Below are 26,932 nucleotides of genomic sequence, written 5' to 3' on the forward strand. Positions count from 1 at the left end.
TAGGCACATTGAAGGAAAAAAGTGGACGCAATCGGCATCCAATTTGTGCTTATCCGGTCGGGTGTTATGCAGAACGGGGTATTTTGTTGACCCACTGGGTGAGTTACTCTTCCTATGTGAACCTTCACGATGTGCCTTAGGGGCGGTACAATCGGCCTACTATAGGGTGTTCGTAGCCACATGTAAAATGTAGAATATAAGCTAATGCAGTTATAGTTGAAGGATATAACTGGTGTTATGTACAGTTTTTCGCTGTTTTGTGGAAACATGTGGCACATTTGTTGATAGCTGCGTTTACGTTCTCATTTGGGGGCGCCCCTCCTGTTAGGTAACTCTCCTGAGTAGGAGCAGGTAAATGTCGCTAATATTTTCAGGATTAAAGGGGTTACTAAGTTTTTTCATTTTTTCATCATTGCATTTGTAGAATCCATCGGTATGTTTAACGACGGCTGTATAGTGACCGTTGTAACTGTTGCCGCTGTGGCAAATGAAGCTCTCGATGAGATATTTCGAGTTGGATAAAGATTCATGGTTGGACATGTAAGCAAAGGAAGTAAAATCAATTAATCCATCCCATGGGAGTAGAACAGTTGTGTCAATTTTTTTCACTCTACTTTTGAAATAATTGGTGCACTCGTAACTCCACTTAAATCGCTTGATATAAATAATCATATACAAATTGGGCATTCTGTAGAGGCCTTTTTTAATGGAGCTATTTTGTTTGGATTTACAAATGGGGCAAAATAAGAGGCAGAAATCATCGCTCTTCATTATATTACTCCTTAACAAATCAATGAGTGATGTACTTTGTATGTGCTCACTTTGGAACTCTAACCCTAAGTCTAGGCAGAATTCAAAACTGTGTCTTGTATGTCCACAATGTGTGCAAGTTATGCTGGAGACGTTTTGGAACCCTAAAAGGTCTGTTATTATGCTGTTATCTTTATATAGATATTTTACCCAGTACTTTTCTGATGCCTTTTCTTTGCTATCTTTATCGTCCAGGGTTATTTCGAAATTTGGTGGAAAGTTAGAATCTCGGTTACACTCAACGTTTATATAGTTGAGTAGCATTAACAGAAATTCGTGTGCATCATTTTGTGCGTTGATCACTATGCTGCTATTATATTTTCTCATTTTTTTTAAAAGATTAATATGTTTGTCTGTGCATAAATATCCTTTTTCGACTTTGTACGTTTCTTCAATAATGTAAAAGAGTGCCTTCAGTATGTCTCCCTTATACTTGGATTTTGATTTCGTTCTTCCGTATATTTTTTCAAACTTGCTTAGCAGGTATATGCACAACGGTTTTATCGACAGTAACAGTTGGAGGGAGGCGTTGCAGTAGCACACGTTTCCATTGTTCTGGAAGGACGTGTGTCTCCTTTGGAAACTTCCGTAGTTATCATACTTGGCGTAATATTTGTAATTCTTCGCATAGAACAAATCACGCAGTTTGTGTTCAGGGAGGTTCATCTTGTCTCATTTTGGGGGGAGTTGTGTCAGGTGTTTGGAAACATGTGACCTCTGTTGAAGGTGTGCCTTCCGCACAGTTATGAGGTTACCTTCACGGAGGGTAAACAACCCGACCATTCACTTGTGTGTATACGTGAATATACCTACTTTTACGGTGCCTTTCCTGGTCTGCATTACGTGCGCCCGTCTGGCAGGTGCTCCAGCAAATAAATATTTATCTCTTTCTTAATTGTGCACACGTTACGGTGGCAACTGCGGAAATTTTCATTGTTTTGCTTTAATTTAGCACTCCGATGTCGTCATTTGTTTGTGCCTCCTGTTCGCAGTGGAAAGGGAGCAGGATCGGTTCGCCTTTCCGTGTGCACGTCGGAGGTACCCTTTAAAATTGCCCATTAAAGTTGCCTGTTCTGCAGTTAAAAAAAAAAGAAGCGAAGACGGACGAATGAAAAAAAAGAGCATGCTCCAACCCCTTCCACTTCTCCTTGACGCTTTTTTGTTTTTTCAACCACGTCGACAGCAAAGTAGGAATTCCCTCAATGTGAACCAAAAAAATAGGAGGAATCAAAAAAAAGGGGACGGAAATTTATAAACATATTGGCGCAATCCAATCGAAGGCGAAACGTGCTGCTTCGCAGGAATGGGAATGAATTTTACTCATATGTATTATGGCCCATAAGTACACTGTATACGCACGCTGATATTTATGTAAGTATGCATTTGCGCTTCTATGCATGCATACATACACATGCGTACTTTTGCGTTGGTTCGTACATTTATGCAACATGCATTTTTCTCGCATGTATGCTGTCAGGGTGGGGGGTGAGAGGAAACAGTCGGGAAAAAATAATCGTTTGAAAAGGAAAAAAAATAAATAAATAAAATAAAATAACGGTGTGGGGAAAGGAAACACGGAACATTTGCATAGCGTAGCATGACGTTACATTTATTAGTGAAGCATCATTAGCGGGAAAAATCTCTGCTAACATGTTTCTTTTTTTTTTTTTTTTTTTTTCAGTTGCAGTGGCGTCTTCTTAATTTGTTGTGCACAGCAGGATGGTTCATTTTAAGGATATTAAATTCGTAAAAGGGGAATGTGTGCATGGTTTATGTTTAACAAAAAATAGGTTTTGGCGATGGTGATGGAGGCAGCGTGGGGAAGGTGTTGCATTACGCATGATGGGAAAGAAAAAAAAATATATATATAGAGGGGGACAGAATTGTACATGTTTCCCCCTTTTTGCGTACGTATATGATTATGCGCCTGGGGGTGGGGGATAAACGAGGAAGTAAATAAGCGGAACTTAGTGTCAAAATGTGCACGAAAATGCTACTGCTACGTCATTTTACATAAACACATTTTATAGGAAGCGGAGGAAAAAAGCACGATGATAAGGCTGTGTGCGTACAGTCATGGCGGATATATAAGCAGACATAGGATAAGAACATTAGTACGCAAACAGAGCACACACATTAATAAAGGGAAACATTTAGACTTTCGTGTGCGCGGAATTACAAACACCTTCCCCCCCCAGGTAACACCCCTTTCTCCCACAAATCAGCCCCATAAAGTACCGGCGTATTTTTCAAAAATGACCTCCTCATCGGCCACGTAATAAAGTTTCACCTTTTTGTACATCATTTTTTCAAGAAATGCGTTGTAATTGGAAGGGGCATAGTATCGTTCGCTTTTGAGAGTGAAGTTGTCATCCTCGGTGCTGCTTGTCCATTCATGTTTTGTCCAACTTGAAAAATTCGTGCTGTTTACTTTGTCTGTTCTTTTTTTTCTTGGTTTTCCTTTCTTCAAAATGTCATCATCATGTGAATCTTCCTCACCGGAGCTTGTGCTATTACCAAATATGTAGCAGCTCTTTTTCTTCCCTGGGGGGGCTAAGGATGCTCTATTTTTTTTCTTCTTATTTTTTTCGTTTAGTACCAAATTGTTGAAGTGGTTAACAATTTTGTAATTTTTCTTTAGCTTGTACATTTCGCTTCTCTTCGATATGTACATGAGTTTGAAAGAAATGAAGTTGTCTTGGCACATGCCTCTTAGGAGGAAGTTAAGGTCGCAGAAGTTCAGAACTTCGATACTCTTGTATATCTGTGAGGGGTGGAAGAGTGTGTGCAAAATCGGAAAATGTGAAATTAGGTAGTGAGAATGCAAGGAAGATGACTCTATAAGCATCAAGGTGTGTGTTCCTCCTTTGCACGTTTGGGGAAGGGACAGCGATGTGAAAAACTGGGTCACTCATTTTCAGGGGGTGCAAAATGGGGCCAAAGGAGAGATGACATCTTTCCGTTGCATATATTACTGCGCGGTTTGGCACCTTTGTCGAATTGGAAGTTGTTAACTCAACATGGCGTAATTCTGGGAAGCCCGCTTGGTAGACAAAAAATAATGCTTTTTTTTTTTTTTTTTTTTTTTTTTACACCCCCCTGAAATGTGTCCAGTTCCCCGTTTCGCTCTTTCCTTACGTCAAAGATGGAGGAAAACGGATTTGCCTTGAGATAAAAGAACACTTTTAAAATATAAAAAAAAATAAATTTGACGTTGGTGCTTCCATTCATGTAAGTAAAGTTATTTACATTTACGTAGTCATCATTAAAGTAGTAAAGTGTAACGGTTTTGCAAACTGGGGAATCATTTTTCCGTTTATATGAGAAGAGCATATACTCAAAATATTTACACGCCTTGTTAATAATCCTTTTTATATATCTTATAACGCGGGGGTAAGATTTATTTTCCATAAGGTACAGCAGTTTATCTCCCAGTTTGGTGCGATAAATATGATTCTCTTTAAATCCGCTTTGCGTTTCTTCCTCAAGGGTTTCTTTAATTTTACAAAAATATTCCAACAGGTAGAGGAAAAAATAATCATGAATGATGATGTAGCATGGGAGGTTGAACAACAGAATTAGTCTTGGAATGAAATTCGGTTTCCTGAGCGTGTTGTTATTTGTGTAATTTATGTATATGTAATCAGTATAGACTAGTTTTTTCTCCTTATAAATGACTTTTTCTTCAACGTTTTTCTTGCTCATGTATTTTTGGTCGGCGGCGTTTGTGTCTTTCTTTTGGCGGTTTAGCAGTGTCCCCTTTGGGAGTATTTCCCTCTGCAATAGGAACCTCTCGAACATATGCGTGTTACTCTCTGTGCTCTTCTTAAACTCCATTTTAAAATTAGCCAAGTGAAAATTTATCATATTCAAAAAGGGGTACTTCAAATTATGCTCATAAAACACATTTTTCCTTTTGCACGCATTATTCTCGCTATGATATTGCGGTAAAAATATCTTATGCGTATTCATGAGGGGGAATATATTTATAAGGTTTAATTTGTGTAGGAGGAAAAGAATAAAATCATATTCCTTTTTTACTTGTGTATACTTCCTATAAGTTGTATCTTTTAAAAATTCTTGTAAATACATTTTTTTTAAACTATCCATAAAACGTCCTTCTTTTTTTTTCTTCTTAACAGACAAAAGGATGAATATCATTTTGCGAATTATTTTGTTGAACAGGGAGGAGCTCTTTTGGGTGTTTGTTTTGTCCGTACTGGGGGTCTCCATGTGGGCAGCCACAGTATGTGCAGTGTTGCGTTTCTTCTCTTTTTGGCTGTTAAGTCGCCCCACAATTCTTATAGCTTCCAGTTCGTTCACCTTGAACTTGTTCAGGTTGTAATACTCTTCGTTGCTGTTGTTTGCCAATTCGGATGGAAGTTCGATTGGCAGTTCGCTAGGCAGGTCATCAAGTGGACCTTCCTCCTGGTCCGCTTCTTCAAGTTCCCCATTTGGGTTATCACTCCCATGTTTTGCACTATCTTCACAGATGGCAGGACAGTCCCCTATTACGCTATGATGCATAGCTTTATAGTTTTCGAGGCCTCTGTACATCTCGTTCAACTTTCCAGATGGAGCATTTTTCCTTTGTTTTTTTTCGGATGTGTCACTCTCACAGTTTGCACACTCCTCGTATGATTTTAGCATATCGCTCAGGTAGAAAACGTGATATAAAATTTGCGTAACGAAGGTGAATGACTCCTTAAAAGTGTTCATCTTTTTTTCTTTTCCTTTTTTAACCTTCACTTTTTTTACAAAAGGGTTTTTGCGTGCGTTATGGCGGTGAGGTGATTGTGCGTTTGTTTCCGTTCCCTGCTTAGGGTAGCCCCCCGTGGGTGTAATTTCTGACTCTTTCTGCATGTTCATCTGTTGAAATGGCTGTCTTTTCTTTGTCATAAGCGAAACAGAATGGGCACTTCTTTTTTTGCTCCCCAGGTTGCCCCCTTTATGGGTGTCTCTTTCGAGCCAATAAACGCTATTCTTCAGGTTGGTTACTTGGATATCCAGGAAAGAGTCGACTTTCTTGGGGGCATTCGAAATGTAGGCAATGTTATATAGGTGTATATTCTGAGGATAGCAGTCAAAATCGATGAAGGATTTTTTGCTAACATTATAAATTAGTACTTTGTTCTTACTATAAATAACGTTATTGTGAAAGTTATTTTGTTGTACATATTTAGCGAAAAGTTTTGCAAAGTTAACGCTATTCGTGTCATTAATGTTTAGGAGGAGCGCATTTTTAAACGACCCAGTTGGGACCGCACCTCTGATGAGATTCTCGTATATGTGTAAGCAATATTTTTTAAAATAAGTAAAGAGACTGTTGTTTTGCTGATCGGTGTGGTAGTATAACTGCCGAAGAGAGTTATTCAGTTTGGAACAATTTTTATCTTTACCGTTGGAGAAAATTTGGGACAATCTTTTTTCTATTTTTTTCTTCTCACAATCGTTTAGAATATAATAATTGGGAAAGTACTCACTAACGTGTTTCGTTAGACATTTTATATGCTTGGTTATTCCTCCGAGGACTTTCTTTTTTCCATCATTTGCATTTTCCAGAAGTTTGATAATTTCGAAATCATCAGAAAGGTTGTCAAATATATCTGAGTTGTTGGCACTGGATGACAAGTAACTCATGGCTTTTTCTTCCTCTTTGTAATATCCGCTTGGGTAGTCCACAACGTTTGTTTTGTTTCCCCTTTTGCTTCCATAACTGTGAGAGGAGGAATTGCTCGTTCTTTTTTTTCTGGTCCGTTTTGACTTTTGTGCGTAGCTTTTCCGTCTGTATTTTTTTTTACTTCCTTGTGGGTGGGTATCCTTTTCCGTGTAGCTCAGTTGGTAACCATGCTGAGAGGAGTCGCCCTCTTCGGGGTAGGAATCGTCCCCATAGGGATCATCCGCATATTGATCATCATCGTAGTGATCCTCCTCGAAGTTTTCAAAATCGTAGGGATCACCTTCCCCGTATTGGTTCCCTCCGATGGGGTCATGTCCAGTGTGGGCGTCCTCATCTCCCAGTATGTAGTTATTACACGCGTACAGGATCATTTCCCCTTTGAGGAATTTATGCACATAATAGTTTAAGTCGAAAATTGTTAGGTTCTTCTGGAAGTAGTGCTTCGTGCATTCTCCATTAGAACTTGCGTTCGTGAAGTTATCATTTTGCATGACGTGGTACGTGTCGTGGGAAGGGACCGGGCATTCCCTGTAATTATTAGTATGGCTGCTCAAATTGTTTAGCAAGGGGTATACATTCGACTGATCGTTGAACGTGCCATGTTTGTAACCGTTCTGCAGCGTGGAACTACTCGGAAAATTCTGAAAATGCGCTCCCCCCTCTTTTATACCATCTTCATCGTCATACACCGCATCGATGTGGCAGAGTAACTCCCCTAACTGACAGTTTAGGATGTTCTCCCTTCTGTGCAATGAACCTGCTTGGACATACTGCGAACTTTTTTTAGAGTGGTAAACCCCATACAGGTACATAATATCCACAACATTGTCCAGGAAACATTTCTTCAAAAATAGAGATAATTTCTTCTTGTAAAAAATGGATTTATAAATATGGTAAGAATACACATTGTCGCACACAAGGTCATTGGCAATGTAGTATGATAAGACGTAGGATGTATCCACGAGGTAATTTCTTTTTTTTATAAATCTGAGGGCATTTTTTATGTCCTTCATTTTTTGAAAATACAAGGGTTTTGTAATTTCCCTGTACAGTGCGTACTGATCCCCATAATTTATTATAAAAATTTTTAACAAATTTACAAGCGAAATAAATTTAAAGTGGAAAATATTTTTTATGTACTTATCGTAGTAATAATTGATGTTGCTGTAGGTAGAGTTGTATATGTGCGTTTCAAAGTAGTTCAGAATACACCTAGCCAAATTTTCATTCGACAAAATGAAAAAATAGTGAACAATGTTCTTCTTGAAATAGAGAAATAGCCTTTTCTGGATATACATGCAAACGTTTTGTTTGAATTTTCCGATCATCATATTGTTTGCCTTAATCCATATGCTCTTCCTGTACGGTTGGGAGTTCGTCCTATTTTTTAGATGGTATATTACGTGGAATTTTCTCAGCTGCATGGAGGCAAAATTGTTGGGATGGTCAGGCATTTCCGAAGGGGAGTGTACTAGTGCCACTCTTTGCTTGTTACGGCGTTTCAATTCGTTCTTTTTATGGTAAGGACTTGGGTGTGTTGTGGTGATGGTACTGCGCAGTCGCCCTTTTTTCCTTCGCTCCTTCGAATATTTGTTCTTCGCGTGGAATTTCTTTTTTTCGTTTGAGGAGGATGCCCCGGTTACTCCTCCTCCTTCGTTTGAAATATCACCTGGGATGTTCCTATCCATTTCGTCATTATCTTTGATCGATAATGTCCACCCGGATGGGGAATAATTTTCTCCATTTTGACGTTCCTTTTTTTTTTTCTCTTTTTCCAAATATATCTGTGACATGGCTAGCTTCACAATTACAGTTACGAAATAAATGTAGACTATTCGCAGGGAATATTTTACCTTCACATTTTCTATGAAATTGTTTAAATTTTTGGAGTTCCCCTTTTTACAGCTGCTTAGGGGAAGATTGGTAGGCTTCCCACAGTGTGTAGCGTCGGCCTTATCTCGCTTAGCAATAATTTCTGTATGTTCTCTCTTCATGTGCGCAGATTCTTGGTGCAGCAGCTTAATCTCTTCAGACGAATTGACTGCTCCCCTTTGGTGATTCATTTGTGGCCCCTTCTCCAACTGTTCTTTAAATGCATCGCGGGGGGCTGCAATTTGGGTTTTGCACATTTTGGCGGTTTGATCAATATAACGCAGAGGGTTGGATTCACCTATCCCTATGGTATTCTTCCCCCTAGGTGCGGTGGCCAGATTGAGGATATTCAAATGGTTGTCAAAATTGTTGGGCGAGAAGACGCTAGAGTTTCCTTTGACTCTATTTTTGATCTTCAAAAAATCGCTCAGCTTCTTATGTATCATTTGCTTCGAATTTGAAAAGAAGGAAATGAGGTCTGAAAAATTCCTGTTCACATTATGCACATTGGATATGTGGCTGAGCAAATCGTTTTTAAAAAAATATACGTTGTTGCAGAAGGGGCATGAAAAGGACAGGTCCCTCTGTGTCATGGTTGCACCCCCATTTTTTTCTTTACTGTACCAATCGTAAAAGATGGAAAAGTATTTTTCAATATTAACTCTAGACACGTTATATGATTCCCTAAATGTGTTGTATTCCCTGTAGGTTGTTAAATTTTCGGCTAGCTTAGAATTTGAAATATTTTTTTTTTTCACTTTTTTAACTAAGCTTATGAAAAGATTTCTGAGTTTCCTCGTTAGGAATAATTGGTTGGTGTATGCATTGTGCAGCAGGAGAAACTTCAGTCCTTTGTTTCTAATTTTGGAGCTCTTGAGAATGTCTTGCAGGGTCAGTTTTTCGCTCGCGTTTTTTTGCAGGTGTCCATCTACGAGGAATTTCTTGAATCGTTCAACGAGCAGCTGAAAGGGGGAAAACAAAAAGAGCGGCGAATGTGTACCTTATGGATATACACTTTTGCGATTATTTAATCAAACGTAGCACAAAAAGGTGGATGGCGAGCTCAACCCGAATGGACACCAATTAATGGAAACTTACATATACGTTGTAGTAGTATTCTTCGAAGTGGTTGTAGCGAAGCATGTTGTAGATGCGCAATTTCTTTTTACCCTTTTTGGACGCGAACAAATGAATGCTAACGTTTTGCTTGATAAGAATTTGCAAATTGTTTTTTTTTAAATCTACGAAGGATAAATTAAGTTCCCTACTTTTTGGATGTGAACCAACGCTCGGTTTCCATTTGTGAGGAAGATTTTTATTCATGTCTTTAAATTTGAGTTTTACTAAATTCATGTTACACAGAAATTTTAGCTTTCTGTAGAGGAAAAAGAACACGCATATTTTGTCATTGCTTTTGATAACGTTGATGTCGTCTTGGCACAAATGGTCACTGTTTATTTTTTCATCTGGCTTATCCCTGGATGGCGTGTTTTTCTGTACTCCATGCGTAGTGGTACTCTGTGTGGGTGTTTCCGCCTCGGTTGTGTATAGGGGTGGGGATGTCATATGGGTCGATGTTTTTCCCTTTGTTTCGAATGTGCTGATTGGTGAATTGAGGAAATGCGAATGATCATTCTTTTTTTGGAGAAAACTTTCGATCATGCGCTGCTTGTTACAATTTAGTGAAGAATAGGACGTCAAAAATTCGAACAAAATTGGGGGTAAATCTTTCATTCTCTTTTTTCGTTTTTCACGTAGGAGATAATTTTCGATATAATTGAGTTTGCATCCCACGCTGATGATTTTTAGGTATTCGTCTAGGTAGAGATTTTTCAAAATGTCCTTCACGGTTAGTGTGTTGCTGCTTCGTTTGGAGGCTACTTTATGGACCCTTTTAAGGGAAGATTTCCTTTTCATTTTTTGTATATATGATAATTTCCTCTTTTTTGGGTTATCCGGATTTGGAGTTAGTACAGCCTGTGCGTTACAATCGTTTGCCTTTTCTGCAGTGTGCGTTTTTATTGCCCTTTTCCTTTTCCTCTTTAATATCCTTATTAAGCATTTATGGAAATATTTATATCTGGTCATTTTTGAAAAGATGTACCCGTTGAAGTAGTTTATGCTGTAGGAGAATTCCTGGGTGGTTTTAAAATTTTGAAAAACATTGCTGGTTTTTATTTTTTTGCTAATAATTTGATTTTCCTTACACTTAAAGGCTGATTCGTTTAGAATGTCAATATAGAGCACGTTGCTGGCCATTCCTTTTTTGTTTAAACTTATGGCAGCGTTGTTGTTGCGACTGAGTTGTTTACAGGTTTTGTTATCTTGTGCTTCTCCTATGGGCTGTCCCCCTCTGGAAATCTCGTTTGTATCATTCAGTGTGTAATTTATGCCACTTTTATTGAAGTGGTAGGGAATTACTTCCCCATTTTCGCCACTAGGTTGTTTGTTTGCAATCTGACATATTTGGTGCGACTGATCCATTTTTCCTCTTTTATGAATCGATTGCGTTGAAGGTGTGTCCATTTTTCGTTTGCTGCTTCGGTTCGCTACTTCCACAGATGCGAATGAATTTATCATGGTGCTATTCGGAATTGAGGCGGACAGGCTAGAACACGTTTGGTCATATATACCTTTTGTCCCATGGAGGTTATTATTGGGGGCACTTATATTCGCTTCTCCATTGCAGAGTGTGGTGTGCCACATATTGGGGTCTTCACATGTAGCTGAAAAATTGTTCGATGTCACTCCCCCCTGGTGACCATTTTCAGGATACTTCGTCAGATCGATGAAATCATCTTGCATTGACTTTTCCCGGTTGGAGGAAAAATAAGCAGGATCGACCTCGTTACTATACACCTGTGCCGTCAAGTCGGGATCATCCTTCGTGGGGACGCCCCCCTGCTGCGTAGAATCTGTAGCACTTTTCGCTTTCTCGTTGAAAATATTAACGGTGTATTTAAACTTTTTACTAATAACGTTACCACTGGATATGTTATAATATTCTGTTTTCTCCTTGTTCGTTTTATCATTAGGGTTGGCGTGCTTGTACGACGAAATGGCATAGTCCTGTTGAATTTTTGCATACAAATCGTTGGATTGCTTTTCAGACAATACATTCGAATCGTAGAAGTAGTACTTAACCGTTTTGCTGTTAAGAAGGGTGTATTTTTTAAAAAAGGCATTAATTTTGGTGGAGTAATTAAAAAGCCTTTGAACGGATTTTCTGTCAATCGTCCTTCCATTGTTTTCTATGGTGATAAATAAATCTTGGAGATACCGAAATGTAGTCACCTTGGAACTTAGCAAAAAGTGGCAAAAAATGAACAGCCTCTTAATAAAGAGGTTACTTTTTAACTTGGTCGTATCTTCCATGAAGTATTTAATAAAATTGATGTCTTTTTCGGATGAGTCTACCTTATTCAAGGTTGTTTCTCCCATTGCGCACATTTCATCCTTTGCCGATTCATTTGCAGTGATACCTTGACTCTTCTGCTTCCTCCCCTTTGCACTGTTGCATTTTGGGGTGGAATTACTGATGTTCCGTTGAAGAACAAATTTTAAGTAGTAAAAGAAATGAAAACTGCACGTGTATAAATCATACTTATCTTCAAAAGTTTTGAAGTTCTTCACATAATGGTCAAAAAAATCTTTATAGTTTCCGAAATTGTCCACTGAGTTCTCCTTCTTCGGTATGATGTAGGTCAGCACGTTTATGTCTATTTCGTTCACGGTGTTTATATAGTTTAACACATTTAAGGACTCGTTTAATTTGTTAAATTGTATGTGACTAAAATTTTCTTGTGTGACGTTGTTATTGTTTAATTTTTCGATCGATTGGTGGATACATACAGTGTGGTCATCCATCGGGAGGGCACTTCTGTTTTGGTCTAGTGAGGCGTTCACCATTTGGTCAATTTTAGGAAATTTTCTGTTCCCTTTTAAGGATAAATCATCTATCATTTTTTCCCCCCCCGGAACTGCTTCGTCATTTTTTACTACACCTTGCAACGTTTGATTACCCTTGTAGGCAAGGGCTTGCGGCTTTTTCTGCACATATTGGTAAATGTAATTGTCAATAAATCGGTACATAAAGCTTTTGTCCTTCCTTTCTGGAATTTTTACAACTTCCTTATTTCGAACCAGCTTGCTAAGGAAGGTGTTCGTTTTTTTAATGGACATGAGGAGTACCTGTGATATTTCCTTGGTTGTCATTCCCTTTATCCCTTTGCTCATAATTAGGTACTTAATTTTGTTATATAGTGAGAGGTGGTTCAAGAGTAAATTCTTATTCTTAACAGAGTGGTTGGTGTAGGTGTTGTTATCCGAATCGCTGTCTGTGGAAGAGGCAGACGATTGTGAGGAGGACGATTTATTGTTTCCATCTTCAATCGTTTTGTTAATTTCTTCGGTTTGCTTCGGCAAATCCTCATCTTTTTTATTTCCATAGAGAAAGGAAAATTCCGAATCGCTTGATTCTTCTTTCCCGTTATGCGAGCTGGAGTAATAATCCGTGTCGTTAAGTCTATGGTGGATGTTTAAATCCATGTAGCTTTTAAACTCGTTTATTTGCAAATTGCTGTTTTTTTCATTCACGAAGATGTTTTCTTCGTCCCCCAAGGTGCTGTCTCTGGTTTGTGGCGCGTCCACGGTACTTTCGTTTGGATAGACCCGCGTGGGGAAGTGGCTCATGGAGGTTGAATCTCCATTTGGTGCACTTTGGTTTGTTGGGAGGCATGCCGTTCTCCGTATGGTGTAACCTTCCGAGCTGTTGGACGTCCCATGAAGGTCACTCTTCGCAGGGAGGTGCTGTGCCGACTGGGTGGAGGTGTTCCCCCTTTTTAGGTGTATCCCCAGTTGGTCCCACGCATTCGCTTTGGTAACGTTACTCCCGAAGAACTCATTTTTGAATTCAATTTTCTGGACATAATCTTCGCACATCAAGTAGCAAGATTTGTTTATAAATTTGATGAGGTAATCATAGTTGTAGTAAAACAAAATGAGAAAGTTAATTATATTGTCGTAATTTATTTTATCTTTATTTTCATAATTTAAATAGCAATTTTCGTACGATGAGTGGATTTTAATTTTGCACATTATTATTTTTTTTTTGCAAATTAGGTGGGACAAAATAGAGTTGAATATCTTCAGCGCCTTTTTAATTTGTATATAATAGTACGGGTTGTACACAATTAGCAGTTTGAAAAATATGAGGGATAGAATTTTCTGTGGTATTATAATAAACTTGTTTAGGAGGTGCAAAATAATTTTATTTATCGAAAGGACATTCTGAGAGTATAGCAAGTTCTTTATAAATATGGGGAGCAAATTGTATATAAAATAAATGTTAAAGTAAAGGATGTAGGAGGGGTTTAACTTTATGGTATTGTTGCTGCTGCTAGTGTGGGTGTTGTGGTTGCTATAATCTAGGGTTTTCTCCAAATTGTTTATGTTGATGCTTATTTTTTTTATTAGTAAATACTGGAATAAAACTTTTAGGTGGTAGTGCACCATCTTGACATCCATGTTGAGGTATTTGGCCAGAGAGCTTTGAATGAGTCCGTTATACTTGCCAGAAATGATGTACAGGAGGATCAATATTTTCTCTTTACACTCTTTAATTCTTTCGTAGTAAAACAGATTGTGCTTGTTGTATATGTAGATGTTGTTTATGTAGAGGCTAAACTGAGTGGCTGTATTTAGGATGACATTTGGGTCTTCTTCCGGGGGAAATTCAATATTGTTGTTGTATTGATCTAGGTGGACTCTACAATTGTCTACCCGCGGATTGTCAGGTTCCCCAGGCGTGGGTACCTTCTTCCCCTGTTGTGATATGCTTACATCATTGCAGTAGTACAAAAGACGCACTACTTCTCTCTTCATGTGCACATCCATGGGTACGTTTTTATTTCTCTCCAAATTTTCGAATAACTCCTGCAGCGTTATGCAGTAGTCAACTTGATTCTGACTGTTATTATCACTGTCCTCTTTTTTTTTACTATAAGAGGTTCTTTCCTTTTTGTTGAAACTCGTGCAGAGTTCATCAAAAATGTATTTCAACAAAACTCGATCCATTGTGCAGTTTGGTATTATGCGGTGAGCAAAGCATTAAGTCGAAGATTTGCAGAACGGAGGATATTCCTTCGATATGGGATAGAAGCAGTGGCACATTTAAACTGTCCACTAGTTAGGCACATAAACATGTCTTAAACAAACATATGGGAAGGAGTGAGCCAAATTTAAAAAAACAATTCACGTTACGAGAAACAAAAAATTATAATGGGAGAATGGAAGCTACTCTAGACAAACACGCTTGAGCACAAACTGAAGAGACCTTTTGGTGTGGCATCCCCGTGGGGCGTACCTCTCATTGATTGACAAACTAGATGCATTGAAAGAGTGGCAAAAAAAAAAATAAATAAACGACATGGACACAAAATGAGCGAAAAATGACAAAACAAAGAGGTAATTTCCCTCACAAATGGGGGTCAAACTAGCTGAACTAATTTAACCTTAAAAAAAAAGGCACACGGGTTGTATGCAACCATTTCGGATGAAATAGGGGACTGAACAAAAAAAAAAAAAAAAATATATTCAAATTGCTTCAAAATTACAGAGTGGGAGATATTCCCATTTTTAAATTATGTTGTTATTAGGTAAGCACTGTGTACGTGGGATAATTAGCGGCGCTTTGTTCTGCCCCCTTTGCAAATGCAGGGGGGAGAAATGGAAAATAGGAGCATACGCCATTACGTAAGGGGTGGCAGAAGTAGTGTGATGCGTTGTTACATCAGCGGCGATATAAATACGGCCATGCGTTGCCACATATATGTCCTATTATATGGGACACAAACTGAGTTATATAAGGCATAAATGGCAACATAACGCGGAAATGTCATATAAGTAGCTAATGGACGTTTCCATCCATTTTGCCATACATTCGTGTGGTACAGTTTGGAGTTTTTTTCTCAGTTTATTATTTTTTTTTTTCTATTAATATGCTCTGGCACGCGCGAGAAAAACCAAGGGGATGGTTTCTTAAAGTGCGATTTGCATGGCCGGCGTGAGCATTTACATGAACACGTACGTGCGCGCGATGTGCGAATGTACGTGTGGGACATATGTAACATTTATATGCACGTGTTTATGCAAACATTTTTTGGAGTGTTTTTTTTTTTTTTTCCATTTTTGGAATGTAGTGCGTCACTATTTTGTTTTATGTGCTTTTTATTTAACTTCACATTTAACCCAAATTTTTGCGAACCACTATTTTTGTGCTGCCGAACCTGTGGCAGCATAGGAGAAGAGTATGTAAAGAAAGATGCTGCGTGATTGGAAATAATTTTCCACCTGTAATTTTTTTTTTTTCCCCATCCTTTTGCGGGGCTTCACATAAGGCATATGATACGACTCCAAGCAGCATCCAGCGGGATGTAATACGGGCAGTCATTTTAGCCGCCCACCATTTTGTCCCTACTTAAGTATCGACGCCTGTGAAAAAGTGGGACATGGAAAATCTTGCTTTATTTTGTGCGAATACGTTTGAAGTTACATAAATATGCATCATACGAATGGTTGGCAAAAATATTTGTGGTTGTGTGCCCCCCGAAATTGGCCTTTAATGGGAATATATCCCTATATTGTGGCCCCAATAAAGGCCAGTAGGAACCCATATGGTTGCACGTGCATATATATATATATATATATATATATATATTACACTTATGAGATCGTAATGGTACTGGCACCACCTCCGACTGTATCCACACTCGCGACGCGAAACTTATAACCTGTTCAGCCACTCCCCCTGTGGGGAATACGTTTCCCGTGCAAACAGTTCGATTTTTCAAAAAGGGAAATCGCACAAACTGGGAATACTGATTTAGGCTTGTGTAAAACGGTGATATAAACTGCTATAATATGGTTGTATTGTAAGAATGTGCTCTTTTTCATTTTTTTTTTTCTGTCACATTTCGCCCATTTTGTCTGAAGTATGGAATTAAGAGTTATTGCGTTATTGCTTTTCCTATTTTCCATTCATCCTGTTGAGAGCTATGCTTTGAAAAAAAAATTTGCATTTTTGTTCGGCCGTAAGTGGGCGCCCCAGAGGAACACGCAGCTACGGCTTAAAATTAACGATTTCATTAATTTTAAAGGTAAACAAAGAAAAATAAATGAGAAAAATGCGAACAATGCAGTGGCAAGTGTGTGTCTATGCACGTAAAGTTGTGTGTACCTACTAAATGGAACATCCATAAATATCCCACCTGCCTGCGACACATAATAAAATTGGCGTTTTTTTGTTGACAAAGTAGACAAGGAGGAGCTGAAAAAGGAAATTGTGACTCATGCGAGGAGAATATCCTTAGATTTGAGTGACGAACAGGTAAAAATAACGGAAAATAACGAAAGAAAAGAAGAAAAATGATTGTGCCTTCGCAAAATGATCACATCGAAAATGCGATGCGAATCTCTTACGTTTCATTTTTGCAGATAAATAATATAGGAAACAATTTATATGAGTTTTTTTCCTTTCTGAAGTTGAAGGATATAAGAATAGTAAACAAAAAAAATCGGCAAAAAAATGTCCAAAAGGAGAATACACATGACAAACACGTGCGTGGATATGTATACATTCATGGACGTGTAGTGATGCATGTGTTGTTGTGCACTTATGAGTAGGTATGTGCACGCGGATTGGGAAAAAATTTCCCCGTGAAAAAATTACATTCTCGTTTCACCTCTTTAAAGGGAGTACGACAGGGAAGGAGTGAACGAAGCGGGAAGCCATTGCCACTAAGTTGGGAGGACAACAAATATGAAGAAGTAGGGTGGAGGGTTTTCACCTCCATTTAAAGCTCTCTCTGTATAGAACAAATAGGGGCTTGCATATAAGTACATATGTATATGTAATTATATGTGCGCAGTTTTTCGTTTAATTGTAACAACTAAAAAATTTTTAACATGTCTTTTATTTTTTTTTTTTTTTTCCCAGTTTCACACACAAAATATGAGAAAGGAAGGAGATTATTATGTTGAGGATTCGAACAGTTACTCCAATTAAGCAAAGCCATTTTTTTGATGGACATTTTCTTGATTTCTTTGTAAAATAAGAATGTAATATTTGAAAAAGGTTCATATATTTGGAATACATGCTAGCGTACGCTGTGGAAATATTGAAGGCTCATTATTTGGGGTCTTGTACAAACATCACAATTTAAACACCCCCATATTTTGTACTATCATCGTCGATGAATTCATTTCTGCATACTTTTTCATTCTGAATTGGTTTGATTTAATGGCGTTTTTTTAATGTGTGCATCCCCATATGCGGTGCAATTGCGCCCAATGATGTTTAAACATAATCGCATCAGTTTATAAAATATGTTGTAAATTTTGGTACTTCTGCGTGTTTTACTTTTATGTAGAACTTTTTTCCTATGGGTTACTTTCAATTCGGAAATTTTTCAACACTTTCGTTCCCCCATCTGTACGTTATCATTTCGTTTTGAAATACACAAAAAAAAAAAAAGAAAGAGAGTTCGACGAGACATTATATATTATTTTTTTTCCTATAAATTTTATTTTATTTTTGCATAAGTGCTTGGATGTTTTGGTTCCTGAGTCAGCGCTCATTTCTCCACCTTTTTCTTTTGCGTTCGCTATCACTTCGCCTGTCTCTACCTTCATCTATTTCTCGCGGCTGTTCCCATCGCCGTCGCTTCTCTCGCTCTGGTTCCATTCGCCGCTGATTTTCTCCTTTCCCACTTCGCCCATTGCTAACGTCACTTCTACTACCACTGCTATATTCATTGTCACTTTTTTCTTTCCTCTTCTTTTTCGACTTTGAAATCCTAGAACGATGACGACCACTGCCACTGTCGCTTTCGCTTCTAATTCCGCTATCACGTCCGCTGTCAGTTTCACTTCCGCGTTCAGTGCTCTCCCCTCTTCTTCTTTTCCCATGCCGACGTGCATCCCAAACTCTTTCCTTGACTGATTCATCACTTCTCCCGCGATCCCTCTTTCTCGATTTTCTCATTCTCCTTTCCTCTTCCGATTCGGACTCTGCATCTGAGTTGACCTGTCTTTCTTTCCTTTCCTTTTTATGTTTTTTTTTTTCTTTTCGTTCCTTTTCTCTTTTTCTTTCCCTTTTTTCCTTACTCTTTTCTTTCCTTCTTTTTTTCACTCGTCTTTTTTCCATTTTTTTTTCTTCCCTCCTTCTTTTCTTCCTGTCTTTCTCCTTTTCTCTTGATCGCACGACGTCCTCCTCACTTGACGAGCTGTTGCCTGATTTGCCGCTTTGTCTATTAAGCGCATTATCTTCGGGCATTTCCCTATTGCGCTGCAACTGCAAGAGTCTCTTTTGTTCATCCATCATTTTTTTCTTTTGAAATTCCATTTTTTTAATAATAGTTAGTGGATCTTCTCTGATTTTATTCAAATGGTCTACATTATTTTTTTGTTTTACGATTTCCTTTTTGGCTTCTTCTTCTTGTTCGATTAACTTTTGCATATCAATTTTTTTCCCCAATAAATATTCTTCCTGTTCCTTGGCCTCCTTCTCTTCCTTCGTTTCGTACATCCATAGTATGTCTTCATCTACTACATCATTAATGTTGTTCGCTTTCTTTTCTCTTTTTTGTTTTTTCTCGGTGTACAGTTGGCATATTTTGCCATATTCTTCCATGTCATTGTAAAGGTTCTCCATTGTGTTGAATGGCTTGTTCGTGAGCGGTGGTTGCAGTGGTTGCGGTGACTGTGGCGTGGAATAAAATGGGCGCTCCACAGGTTGTCAGTCAGATTGGTCCAAAAAATTACGACAGGGCGCTTTTCAACATGCTTTCTATTTTTGTCAAGTCCCCTTTTTCATGCTCACTACTCATCCTGCATATTTGCTAATTCACACTTGGCTGCTCTGGAAAATGGTCCATTCGTTAGTTCTGACCCGTCAGCATTTTCCCCTTGTTTGTACGGCACGAAAAATGGGTTATTTTGTGTGGTTCCTATTGTAACACGTTGGGAGAAAGCGCAGGGGAGAAACGAAAAAAAAGGAGGAGGAGCGATAAAACTGACAACAAAAGGAGAATAGGTAAATGAGAAAGAAGCATTACTGCCGTACTTTGGAGTAAAAGTAAAATTCGTCGGTTATGGGACGAGTGTCATGGTGAGGTGACATGGCGCCCTCAACGTAAACGTCCAATGATGAGGTTCCCTGGAAATACAGAACTGTCGCATTCTCTGCGTGCTCACTTTTGTATTTTCTGCCTTTTCTGCCTTTTCTGACTTTTCATCAAGTTTCTCGGGGGGGAAAAGGCAAATTTTGTTATCCCCCATGCTAAGTGCACAATTAAAATAATGCGGCACAATGGCAAATGCAAAATGGGAATACAAAAACGCAGAGGTAGAAGTTATGATTGACAGGAAAAAATACACATGGGGCGTAAAGAAGGCATTTAAAAAATTTTGTAGGAACAACTTAGCCATTACGCCGCAATTTTTTTTCACTGGAGGGACGAAAAAAAGCAGTTAAGGTAGCCTTTTTCCACGGTAATTTCCTATGTGCACGCACGGTTTTAATGTACAAGGCTGATGCAAGTTTTTGCGGGAAGATGAAGTATGACGAGTATATATTAATTTCTCGAATGATTCTTTCTGTGGGTAATTTTTCCCCCAATTGGCCCAAGCCGAGGACATCTATAACGTGCCTCCTTTAATCGGCTTTCCACATGCTTCCCGTGTAATTTGTACATTCTGTGGAAAGCTAACCCTTTTGGAAATGCGAAAGGGGAAAAGAAAGCAACATGAAATAGGAATAAAAAGGAGAACCCCCACTTGGAAGAATGATTGAAGATGCTTAAAAAGGACATTGAATTGTAAAATCAATCACCCACATTGTATCCCTCCACCACTGTCGCAACAAAATGACACTCCCTTTATCAAGATACTTTGCAGTTGCATTGAGCAGTTACTACTGTATAAATAGAAAAAAGAGTGTCTGTTATTGCGAAAATGGGAAGATAGAAGAAAGAGTGTTCCTTTTTGGCGATAGACGATCGTTGATGAAAGGAACAAAGCAAAATGGAGAGGTACCTTTTTTTTCGAAAAATAACATTAAGGTAAAAAAAATAACCTTTGGTAATGGCATAGGTAGCTGTATAACCGAGAATGATGACATTTACATATGGGGATCATATGAAGGTGATGAACACGAGGGACTGGTCTATACAACCCCAGTGAAACTTAACAAAGACGAAGGAATTACCGACATACAATTTTCGAATAATGATATATACCTTATGAGCAAAAAAGGAGAATTAAAAATTGTTCGAAGTTATAAAAACTGTTTAAAAAGAAACGAATTCATAGTTGAAGATTTTTACAAATGTAAGAATAGTTTTTTTTTTCAGAACGAACGAATAATCAAGTTAAGTGTGAATAAATATCACCTAGCTTTTGTTACAAATAAGGGAAATGTGTATTGCTCAGGCAATAATTTGTATGGACAGTGTGCAAAGGAACCATCGTTTAGGAATAACTTTAATATAAATTACAATTTCGAATTTGCCAACAGATTAAGTGGTACGCTACATATGTTTAGTAAAAACAACATTGGGGGGGTTGTTCAAAATGGGGGAGAAGACCCAAATGAACATACCCAAACGGGGAGTACTTCCAATGAGTACTCCTTCACGGTTCAGGATGAAGGAACTGCGGTTCCGTCCAAAAGTGCCGATTCGCATGATGGAATTATTTCCAGCCCATCGGATGGTAAGATTGAGGGAGGGGATACACCTCCATGTGGTACCAACGATGTGGACCAAACTCTCAGACAGTTTAACGATAGTAGTACTTCTTTAACGTACACCAATTTGCGTGGCGAAAGGACGGAAGAATACGAAGATGAGGAACGCCTGAACCATTTAATCACGAGTGATGAAAGCTACAAATGCGATAAAAATAATTATGTACATATTAATAAAGTACCATTTGAGGGGAAAACAAAAATTGTTGATGTGTCCTGTGGACTAAACCATACATTATGTCTGGACGAGGAGAATAATATTTACAGTTTTGGAGACGATAGTAAAATCCAACTAGGGTTGGGGGAAAGCAGAACAAATAAGAATTCCCTGTCAGGAACCAGCTGGAAAGATCAGTTAAAACTTGGCTATTCCACTGTAACAAAAAATTTGGCAAATTATTCCTTTTATGATAGGCATATTCAAAGTATTCCACAGAAGGTACTAAAAAAAATGAATGACAACGAAATGGTTGATGAGATTTACAAAATTAATGCAGGGTCGAATTTCTCCATGATACATTCAAATGATAAATTTGGAAAGCAATTGTTCTGTTTTGGTGATAATATGTATTTTCAGTGTGGACGACATATGGGCAAACATCAGCAGACATTATCTACTGTAAAGTTGCCTAACAACAGAATAAAAGATTTTTCCTGTGGTGATAAACATTGTTTGTTAATTCTGAATGATAAGCTTTACGGCTGGGGGTACAACAACAAGCATCAAATAACTCCATATAAAAATAAAGGAATAATTAACTATCCGGTACATGTATTGTCCGAAAAGTATTATCCTGACAATTTTAACATTAAGTATGTGAATGCCAGCTACAACAATTCGGCTGTTGTCATTACACAGGGTATAAAAGCGGGGTAGGGGTGGGAACACAAGTACATATATGACGCATGGCAACGTGTGCGCGCCTTTTTAATTTTGCCACTGTGTCGGTTTCTTTTTTAATGCGTTTTGTTTTTATTGTTCATACGATGTTTTCACGTGATTGGATCCCATTTGGGGGGTCATTTTAATGTGGAAAGAATTTGTTAACCATTTCGCGTCACGTATTCACGTAACTGGGGGAGGCATGCTGGAGGATTCGTTTTTTTATACATTAAGGAAAAAAAAAGAGAAAACTTAAAATGTTTTTAAATTTACATTTCCGCGCTCAACGCATAATTGTAGCATGAATAAAAGTGCTTCCCTGTAGGTTTGAAGTTTTTATGAGCAATAAAAAAGGAGTGCGTGCTTGCATTACGGAAATAAATTTATTTGGCGGTAAACATACCTCAATTGTTGGGATTCCATGGAATGGGAAAAATATGCCCGCAATTGCCTAACCATATGGAAATTATTGTTATGCGCACTTATTAATTTTTGTATAAACATTTAAACAGGAACACTATTACTAATTATTAGATTTTTTCACTCATGTGAGGAAAAAAAATTTTTTGAAGAAGCTCGGTACCGGCTGGGATCGAACCAGCGACCTTGCGGTTAACAGCCGCACGCTCTAACCAACTGAGCTACGGAACCTTAACATGAGTAGTAAAACATGTAACCCATTTTATAATTTAAGAGTGAATACTTTCAAAATGAGTATCTGCTGAATAACGCAATAATGTTTATATAGTGATGCATTCGACTTAAAATGGGGGCTTGCAAGAATACTGAGACGGCCCATCTTTGCAAATTTTTAAAATGTTCAATTTGTATATTTGATCATGTGACAAGAGGGGCGCGTAATTAGAAGAGCTAAAGGTATTACAGAAAAAAAAAAAAAAAAATATATATATAAAGAAAATAGAACAATCACATTGTAACTATATGTATATATATATGGAAAAAATAATGGCACTTTTTTCCCCTTGCAAAAATCGCGAGAACAATGCTTGAGACACTTTTCGCGTCAAGCAGCGAAATGTTTAAAAATCTTCTTCGTCTCTTGAATTGACGAATTTTAAAAGCATTCCGCCCACACTGAACGAAAGGAAAAATAAACAGAACGCAGAAAACACATTTTAGGAAAAATTTTTATCATTTATGTAGATCGAATTATTACTTTAAAAATATACAACCTCCAGGTAAGCAATTCTAAATTTTCTGCAACCATTTTGTAATGCAATTGGATGCGATGGATTTTCATATTTAAAGTTTCAGTGGAATATGTATTCGTACACAAATATTAGTGTTACAAATTATTTTGAACAGTCGCTATATGGGGGAAAAAAAAATATGGTATATAAACAAATAATATTGATAATATGTATACACAAAAAAAACGGAGCTGTCTTTTTGGAATTTTTTTTTTTTTTTTAAAAACATTCATTCAGGTTTATCATTCGAATGTTATTCTTTTTTTTAGGGACACATCATTTTTCATAGCTTTTATTTTTGATCCATTCGGTCAATAAATTGTTCCATTTATCCTTATTTTTCTCGATGATTTCGTTAGATAACTTCATTGTGTCTATTAATTTTGTGAATGTTGCATTGTTGTTACATTTTCCTTTTATATTAGTAAATAAATCCATGTGGTCTAAATGGTCGGTATCCATTAGTTTACTAAGGAGTTTTTATTACCAGGATATATACTAAATCTTCTGCTAACTTTGTTTATATAATTATCTGAATATTCATAAGGCGCTAATCACGTAACTTCTTTATACTGGTACACACTTGAAAATGAAAATAGTTATTGTAAAAGTGAAAAGTTGCTTGCGAAAAGTTCACGCATGACATAAATGAGGCTACTATGTCTGTAATTAAATAAGAGATAGGGGGAAATAGCACCAAGTGGATTAGAGAAAGGAGGAGATAGTTGTGCCCGTTAGGTATATATTTTTATGGAAACATTCGAATGTGTAGATGCACTATATTCGGCGCAAATCAAGAAAGGGTATTATAAAATTGCGATGTTCACAACTATATATGTTATTAACACTGTTAATGTTAAGGCTGTCTTCTGCTGTTCCCTATGCGTGAAATGGTTAATGCACACGAAGGGGGAAAACTTAAAAATGCATAACATTTAATATCCTACCGGCTTGCATAAAAATAACAAATATTGTGACTTTCGCATTCGCTATTTTCATGATTATTTGTTACGTTTTTCTCCAGCACCCTAGCATTGGGTTATCTTCTAACTCGTCTGTCGACAGGTGCTTGGGGGACATCAATTCGTGAGGTACATTTTGGTTGTGTCCATATTTGAAAGGTTTACGGGAGTTACATAAATGAGGAAAAGAAAAAAAAGGGGTAGTAATTAATACAAACGTATATATATATATATCGGCACCTATACTGGAGTGTGCAAAATTAATAAACCAGACATGTTACATATGCATAAGAAAAAAGAAACGCATAAACTTGTTTGTAACATGTGCCGCACTGCTACAGGGCTTGACATAAACAAATTATAAGAGCAAATGAAATAATTTTTATCAAAAGGAGAGACTTAATTTTTTCTTTCATATGAAAATTAGTTCCATAATCTATTGGTTAATATAGAAAAGTGGTGACTTATATGTTTGTAGCGTCATGGGGGATGTTAGTATCGCTAGACGCTATGCTTAAACTGCTAACGAATTTTTATTATGTATATACTTTTTTTGTTACATCTTAAAAGTGTACTAAAGTGTACATATAGAAATCATTGTTATGATATTTAAGAATCAAAAAAAAAAAAAAAAAAAACAATTATATTTATACTTTTATATATATTTCATGTATATAACTTTATTAAAAGTGTACAATAAAATGTGGTGAAACAAAAAATTCAGTAATCATATAAAGAAAATATTTAATTAATAAATATATAACAATGTTTCCATATGATAACAGAGTCATATGGTTAATGATTTATGCGGATACTTTTTTAGGGTATAATATTTTTGCAAGAAATTATTTACTAAAAAAACCTCTATTAATTTTATTATTTTACTGAGGACATATTTATATTATTACTACAAAAAAAAAAAAAAAAAAGGTATATATATAATATTATATATTGTTATCTAATTACCTTTTAATAATGTGTGCTACGAAGCATGAAATATTAAATTACAAACAATGCCAATGCCGCAACACCCATGCTAATAAAAACATTTCGTGCTGCCAAATGTAGAAAGAAAAGGATTATTAATATATTAATTTGTGTAAATAAAAGAATGTAATCATGAACTGATTCACTATTCCACTTCAAATTGTTAATATATGCAATAAATTTATTCATAATTTCCAAATATTTCCGTTTAAACGTACTCATTCCTTCTTCATAGATTCCATCAAGTGCCGTTAGCTCTTTGTCGTCCATGTCTATATCCAAGTCAACATATTCCTCAAGATAATCTGCTTCTTCAATGGGTTCTGCTTCAATCAAAATTTCGAATTCTTCATATTCATCCTCGTCCTCGAGATTACTGTCTACTTCGTCATATCCATATGATCTTTCGGGTTCTGAAGGATATTGTGGCACATGTTCTTTTCCATTAGATGCATAAGTTCCTGCAAGTGGTAATTCTGGATTTTTTATTTTAATAATTTTGTCTTTGGTGTTAAGTTCTGGGTAATAATTTAAGAACACATTATAATAGGATATCAATTCTCGTAAGCGTTCTTCTCTTTCGTCATCTTCCATATCCTCTAAGGAATCTAGACTTGAGTAACTTCCGCTCTCATAGCCATTATACTCGGTTAGAACTCTAAACTTTTTAACACTGAAAATGCTTCGCTCACAGTTTTTTTCATCACATGACTTAATACATAAACTCTATAAAATTAGAAAACATTGACAATGAATAAAAATATGCATCACCAAGTTATAGTACAATAATGCTAGTCCATACATACAGGGGAAGGCATAAAATCTGAGTAAACTATTTTAACATTTTTTACATAATCATTTTAATATTACATCATTAGAATTTGAAGAATTCCAGAAGAAGAAGCTAAATATTAGCACTTTAGCATAAGAAGGCAACATATTTGTTCTGCCTATTTGTGGGAATTTCTTAATAATCCCCGTGCTTATGATGGGTAAATTGTTTTTAAGAAGCATTCTTATATTCTTTCTTACATATATACAAAAGTGTACAGTAATATATATAATTTCATGTTTTTCTCATTGGCACCTATTTCCTAAGTTATCAACAAAATGGTACAAATAAAAATTAACTTGAAAATTTTGAAACATAATTAAAAGCAGAAACTTACGAAGAATGATGAACAGAGAGGATTAGGGAAGCACATATTAGTTACGAAATATTAAACCTAAGGAAGTTATAAAATTATTCCTCCTTAATATAAGGAAGAACATAATTACTGAATTATTCTTCACGTAAGAGTGTTATAAATTAAATTATTTTAAGAAAAAGAAAGAATACGAAAAAAAATAAAATAAAACGTGGGTTAATATAAATATGGTCGCATTAATTATTCTTTTTATTGGGCATATGTACTGTACGCAAAAAAAAAAAAAAAAAAAAAAAAAAAAAAAAAAAGGGGAAAATATATTTTGCCGGCGCCCAATATAGAAACACGGACGACCCCGCTGTGAATTTACATACACCAGTTTCGTGAAATATATATATATAAATTATATTTATTATGTTGTATGATTATTTTATGATAAAAATATTATACAGGGACAATTTTTTTTTTACGCATGATAAATCCTATGAATTAGAATTTACATCTGTATTACATATGTGTTTTAGAGCGTCTTTCCTAACATTATATAATTAAAAGTGGCAGTGTATATGGTAAG

General features: G+C 36.8%; 6 protein-coding genes and 1 non-coding gene across 7 annotated transcripts; 2 read left to right on the top strand and 5 right to left on the bottom strand.

The window, feature by feature from the left end:
- Nucleotides 1-324: 324 nt before the first annotated feature.
- On the bottom strand, nucleotides 325-1,476 carry PCOAH_00006180 (Ubiquitin specific protease; the record flags this gene model as incomplete). The annotated part of the gene is made up of 1 exon (XM_020057429.1): nucleotides 325-1,476. The coding sequence occupies one exon, from the start codon at nucleotides 1,474-1,476 to the stop codon at nucleotides 325-327; it is 1,152 nt and encodes a 383-aa protein (XP_019912858.1).
- A 1,555-nt stretch (nucleotides 1,477-3,031) lies between these two features.
- On the bottom strand, nucleotides 3,032-14,437 carry PCOAH_00006190 (Uncharacterized protein; the record flags this gene model as incomplete). Its single annotated transcript, XM_020057430.1, has 3 exons — nucleotides 3,032-3,574; nucleotides 3,904-9,324; nucleotides 9,461-14,437. The coding sequence occupies 3 exons, from the start codon at nucleotides 14,435-14,437 to the stop codon at nucleotides 3,032-3,034; spliced, it is 10,941 nt and encodes a 3,646-aa protein (XP_019912857.1).
- Nucleotides 14,438-16,355: 1,918 nt separating this feature from the next.
- Nucleotides 16,356-17,426, top strand: PCOAH_00006200 (Uncharacterized protein; the record flags this gene model as incomplete). Its single annotated transcript, XM_020057431.1, has 5 exons — nucleotides 16,356-16,518; nucleotides 16,678-16,748; nucleotides 16,856-16,921; nucleotides 17,114-17,188; nucleotides 17,358-17,426. The coding sequence occupies 5 exons, from the start codon at nucleotides 16,356-16,358 to the stop codon at nucleotides 17,424-17,426; spliced, it is 444 nt and encodes a 147-aa protein (XP_019912898.1).
- A 561-nt stretch (nucleotides 17,427-17,987) lies between these two features.
- PCOAH_00006210 (Uncharacterized protein) lies at nucleotides 17,988-19,073 on the bottom strand (the record flags this gene model as incomplete). Its single annotated transcript, XM_020057432.1, has 1 exon — nucleotides 17,988-19,073. The coding sequence occupies one exon, from the start codon at nucleotides 19,071-19,073 to the stop codon at nucleotides 17,988-17,990; it is 1,086 nt and encodes a 361-aa protein (XP_019912923.1).
- A 1,213-nt stretch (nucleotides 19,074-20,286) lies between these two features.
- Nucleotides 20,287-22,044, top strand: PCOAH_00006220 (Uncharacterized protein; the record flags this gene model as incomplete). Its single annotated transcript, XM_020057433.1, has 1 exon — nucleotides 20,287-22,044. The coding sequence occupies one exon, from the start codon at nucleotides 20,287-20,289 to the stop codon at nucleotides 22,042-22,044; it is 1,758 nt and encodes a 585-aa protein (XP_019912941.1).
- Nucleotides 22,045-22,627: 583 nt separating this feature from the next.
- Asn_GTT lies at nucleotides 22,628-22,701 on the bottom strand (the record flags this gene model as incomplete). The annotated part of the gene is made up of 1 exon: nucleotides 22,628-22,701. It is a non-coding gene; the product is annotated as a tRNA-Asn (tRNA).
- Nucleotides 22,702-25,222: 2,521 nt separating this feature from the next.
- Nucleotides 25,223-26,461, bottom strand: PCOAH_00006240 (Uncharacterized protein; the record flags this gene model as incomplete). Its single annotated transcript, XM_020057434.1, has 2 exons — nucleotides 25,223-25,936; nucleotides 26,081-26,461. The coding sequence occupies 2 exons, from the start codon at nucleotides 26,222-26,224 to the stop codon at nucleotides 25,223-25,225; spliced, it is 858 nt and encodes a 285-aa protein (XP_019912795.1).
- Between the last annotated feature and the right edge of the window lie 471 nt (nucleotides 26,462-26,932).

This window comes from Plasmodium coatneyi, chromosome 3, assembly GCF_001680005.1.
Source record: "Plasmodium coatneyi strain Hackeri chromosome 3, complete sequence".
NCBI classification, from domain to species: domain Eukaryota; phylum Apicomplexa; class Aconoidasida; order Haemosporida; family Plasmodiidae; genus Plasmodium; species Plasmodium coatneyi.